This window comes from Octopus bimaculoides, chromosome 23 (assembly GCF_001194135.2).
Source record: "Octopus bimaculoides isolate UCB-OBI-ISO-001 chromosome 23, ASM119413v2, whole genome shotgun sequence".
NCBI lineage: Eukaryota > Metazoa > Mollusca > Cephalopoda > Octopoda > Octopodidae > Octopus > Octopus bimaculoides.
This window is the reverse complement of record NC_069003.1, coordinates 11810065-11815378: the sequence shown is the minus strand read 5'-3', so window position 1 is coordinate 11815378 and position 5314 is coordinate 11810065. Positions and strand designations below refer to the sequence as shown.

The window sequence follows — 5314 nt, the reverse complement described above, 5'->3', positions numbered from 1 at the left end:
CGATGTAATTCACAACCCCACACCCGCGAAATTACTGCTGGCTTCGTACCAAAATTTGAAATATATTGGTAGCACGTTCTTCCATTTCTCTTTCACTATCTTTTCTAAGGGATGTAACTCTAATCTTAATCTTTGAATTTATTTCCCTTGGTTACTATATCTGGAGTCGGCCCCAGACGCCGCAAGATTTTCTTCGTAGCTTGAGGTTGGACAGAAGGGGACGGTAAAAAGGCTACAAGGCATGTCAGTTCTTCCGTCCTGCCATTGTAGACCCCTCATCTGCGACACCTTCTCCTGCGGTAACATTGTGTGTTAGGTTGCCAGCCCAGGCCTCGCTGCTCGCCAAGCCGACAAAGGCAAAATGTCCAAGTATCAGTCACTCTGATAGGTTTGTGGTCGAGCCTGTCACAGTGGATACCTCCAGCGTTGTTGCGCCCCCTACCCCGGACTACGTCCCTGCTCACTGCTTTTGTGGGTAGAGATGGTAATCCGCAAGTGCGAGCCCAGTAAATCGGAGTGGCTGTTTCAGCGCATCTGACCTCGCCATCCTCCGGAGCAACGCCTTAGCCGTTTTGTCTGTCGTTACCACGGGGTGGGCTGACAAGTCTCTTTAATTATAGCTGTTGTATGTCTTGACAACAACAAGAGCAGCAGCAACAATAATAACAACAAAGATTTTTTTAGTTTCTGTGTCACCTATTAAAACAGGTCAGGTAATAATGTTGTAGGACATAGTTTGGCCTCTGTTAGTGATATCACAGTTTGGCCTCTGTTAGTGATATCACAGTTTGGCCTTTGTTAGTGATATCATATCGGCGATAGTGCGACACTATAATTCATTATCTTGGATTTTCTCGACTGGAATTGTCACTGTCGAAACTGGCGGATGGTTTTTATATCGTCTCACTTGCCGCCGCCGCCGCCGATAGAAAACAACAACAACAACAAACGAATTTATCTAACAGCTCGACACTGTTTTAGCCTAAGGCAGACGACATGGAATTTAAGAGGAAGGGTGTAGTCGATTACATTGACCTCAGTATTTGACTGGTACGTTATTTCGTTGACCCGTGAATGATAAGACAAAAGACAAATTGGACCTCGGTGAGATTGGCTTTTATAAGTTAGCAACAAAATCAACAACAAAATTCTCACTTCAGAACACAGTTTTTATCACTCACATTAAAAACGGGCAAGTTACAACATATAATTCATTTTGTTTCGCTCAAATGATAAAAATCCCAAGATCAACAAAGTAGATCTATTTTCATTTTTTTGTTTCATTGAGTTCGTTCTACTAAATTCAGATATCGACGGCTTTTCTCTCTCTCCCACTTTAATGCATCTCCCATTTTACTGCATTCGTTTACCAGGACCTCGTTTTCCAGTGAAGCCATTCTCACGGTGTTATTCAAGTCACTCTTTAGTGTATGTATGCTGTATTCGAAATGGTTCCGCTGTTTACCCCATTCTATCTGTATGTTGGGATCTGTAGCGGCGATCTTACCGACATTCTTGTCAATGTATTTTTGATAAAGCAATTTGACGCTGCTCTTCAGTCTCAGCGGATCTTGTATGAAAGATGTGCAATCAATAAGGTCGGCGAGGAACCTGTCTAACAAAGCTGTTTTTTTGTGCAGCTCTGTACGTTCTTTGTCCAATTCTTGAGAAGTGGCCGCTAGTTTCTGTTTCGTGTCTGCTGTTGCGCGGTCCATAATGATAAACTGATGAGTGAAATTTTCCAGCTCCCTTTGCATAGCTTTGATTTGCTCTTTCATGTCACAGATTTCTGTCTCCCTCTGTTCAATATGCTGTCTCAGATCGATAATCTTTTTATATTCTAGTTCACATTTCAGCATCTCGAGTGCGTGGTTTTTCAATTTCGATTCATAGAAGTATTTCTCTTCGTCCTGAAGTCCCTCATCTTGGGTACGCAGCTCCGATTGCAAATGTTCTATATCTTTATCCAGACAATATATAATAATGTTCAGTCTCTTTATCTCCGCCTTGTACTTCTTGCACTCTTCTTTGCTTTCTTTTAGTTCTTTGGGGAAAGATAAGAGCTTCTTCTTCAAAATATTATTTTCGTCTTTTATTTTAGAATTGGATTTTTGCTCGTCAACCAACTGTTGTTTGTAATTTCGTACTGTGAAATCGATTTCCATATCAGCATCCTTTTCTGCTTGTTTTGTCACTTCTTCGTGTTCTTTCTGTTTCAGAAAAAGCTCTTCATGACATCGGTCAAGTCTATTTTTCAAAATCTTAATCTTATTTTCGTATTGCTGAGTCATATTTTCTCTTATACGTTCTTGTTTTTCTTGCAGTTCTCGTATCCGTTTCTTGTGACTCTCTTCTTGTTTCACTACGTTGTTGTAAAGATAGGAATACTTCTCGTATTCCTGTATTAGCTTCTTATCGCTGACAAACTCCATCTTCTGCAATTCATTGTAGTTCTTTGAGCTTACATCTAATAATTCTTGACAGTGCTTCGATTCTTGTGCGTTTTTATCCTTCTGTAAAATTTCGTTTTTAGCTTTCAACTCCTCTATTTCCTGAATAAATATCTCGGTCGTCTCTTTTATGTTATCGTTATAGTGCATATCCTTGAAGTGCATTTGGAATTTGTTTTCCATAACAAGTTCGTCCACGCGAGAATTCAGTTCTGCAAGTAAACAGTTTTTTTCTTCCAAACCAGATATTGGTATTAAAATCTCTTCACAGTAAATGGCTTTCCGCTTCGAAGACCAACTTTCAGATTCGTTGACCTTCCAAAGTGCGATCGTAGCATCTTTCGATACTGATATCAAATATCGATCATCAGTCGTAAAAACCAGGTGTGTAACCTCGAGACTATGACAAGGATAATCAAACAATTTTCCACTTAGCGTTGGAGGATACTCGATGGCTTTTATATAACCATTATTAGTTCCTACAAATAACCGAGTATTGGAAGATGACAGAGCAATTGATGTGAAAACAACGCCACTCGTTGGAAACGTTCGCAATATATCCGACTCGTGGATTTCTTTCAAAGAATTATCCGAGCCGACGGCATAAACATTCTTGTTCACGGGATTAATAACAACATCGTTATAGGCACAGGATTTCAAGACGCACTGACCGATTCGCTTCCCGGTTTTTAATTCCCAGTCATAAACTGCTCCATCCAAACCGCATGAAATAAGGTGATTATCATCCATAAACCAGGCGGTAGTTTGAACTTTGTCGTTGTGACCTTTCAGGTTAGCCACCATTTCGAAAGTAATCGATGAGTATACCTGTATAAAGTTGTTGTTGACCGCTGCGAACATCTGACCACCTCGGCTGAAGTTGCAATGTGTACACATACGGATATTGAATTCTTGAAACGATTTCAAATCATCCATAAGGATATGCATGAATCGTAATTTGTCGTTGAAGCCTGCCAGAAGAAATAATCCCATTGGGTGCATAGATATGCTGTAGACTTCTTCTGAAAAGTCTTTAGAAAATTCTAAGCTAAATGTTTCGTAGTTCCAGAGTTTTATAGAACCGTCCAGAGAGCTGGTTGCAATGAAAGGTTTCCACGAACAAACACAACATCCAGTGATAGGTTTAAAATGGAAAGGTTGAACTAAGACATCAAACTCACTCGCTTGACTCATACATTTCATTTCAGGCTCAACAATGCCCGTAGAATACAATTGTTTCATATCGGTGATTATAACGAGAACGTCCTCCGATGGATTCACCACCATCCACTTTATAATTTGTTTGCATAGCTGGCAACTTTCCAAAACATCTGACGGCAACCAAACATTCCTGACAAACTCGTAAGTATCCTTATCTTCAATTCTTCCAAAAAACTGTACACATTTCGTACCACACGCTGTAATAAATCCTTTAGAGTAAGTGGTGATTGCTGTTACTCCGTGGCTCATTACAGATTCGTCAGAAGTACCCAAATATTGATATATCTTAAAATCAATTACTAAATCCGTACCTTCGATAAACAACACTCGGGCGGTGTTTGTACCCACCAAAAGACGATAGTTCTTATCCCAGCAATAGCATCTGAAATCTTGACTTTCGATTTTGGGGAAATTAAAATGATTCACAGTGCCTTCCGCGACGCGGAACGATTTTAGATGTCCTTTGCCAAACACATACAATTGGAGATTATCTTGAGGGTTAAAAGTAACATGATAAAGCACCTCCGGCACATCTGATATCGTGACATTGGTTGATATAAGCAATTTCGATTTTTCCCACGCCCAGTAAAGCAATGTTCCTAATAGGTCATCACATAGGGCGATGAGATAACGAGAATCGGACGAGAAACACAAACTTATGATCTTGGAAGAATGTAATTCTGGGTAAACTAACGACTTCTTTTTCCGTGATGTGTACAATTCAAAAATGTTTACCGTTGGTGTGTCGCATTTCAAAGCAATGGCCGTATAATTGCGTTTAGTAGTTATAGCAATAGCAGTTATTTCAGACCCTTTCTGTGAGGTTTTGAATAACTTCATTGTCTTTTCTTCGATGTTATATAAAACACAGTGACAACCGCACGAATAAAGGATTGTCTGCTCATCGAAATAAAAGACATTCGTAAAAATATCCGCGTTAACCCCGGACAAATATTTTAATGTTGCTGTAGAGATAGACATTTGAAAACGTTTTCCCAAACTTGCTAGATTATTGTTCCTAAGATTATATACATACACATATCTATCTATCTATCTATCTATCTATCTATCTATCTATCTATCTATCTACACACACACACACACCTTCTCTCTGTATATATATACATATACACATGCATCTCTCTCTCTATATATACATATACATATATACACACACATATATATACATACATATATACACACGCGCGCGCTAAAGTATGAGTACAGTTTATACTATGACAAAGGAAAGAAACGAAACGAAAAGACAGTAACATACACATGAATACGACGTTACGATTATTACAGCAGATTTATTATGTCACAATACGGATGACATCATCGTCACCACCATTATCATCATCTTCGTTTTAGCGCCCACTTTTCCATGATTATATGGGTCAGACGGAGTTTATTGAGGCAGATTTTTTTTTACGGCGGATGTCCTTTCTGTCGCCAAGCCGCACCCGTTTCCAAGGAAGGTTATATTTCCTTATGGCCAGACGTGTTTGCACAGAATGCTGGAAATAAATGACATTGCTTGTACGAGGGGCCACTGAAACGTTCCTGGCTTTAAGAGGTCGTGAAAGGCCTGGTTGGAAACTCAACCTTCCGATTTCTTTTACAGGGCTTACAAAAACTGAAGG

The 5314-nt window shown here is 39.5% G+C and overlaps 1 protein-coding gene across 1 annotated transcript; it reads right to left on the bottom strand.

Annotated features, from left to right (window-relative positions):
- Positions 1-1155: 1155 nt before the first annotated feature.
- LOC106880351 (cilia- and flagella-associated protein 57-like) lies at positions 1156-5290 on the bottom strand. The gene has a single exon (XM_052976088.1). The coding sequence runs from the start codon at positions 4650-4652 to the stop codon at positions 1281-1283; it is 3372 nt and encodes a 1123-aa protein (XP_052832048.1). The 5' UTR covers positions 4653-5290; the 3' UTR covers positions 1156-1280.
- Positions 5291-5314: the final 24 nt, after the last annotated feature.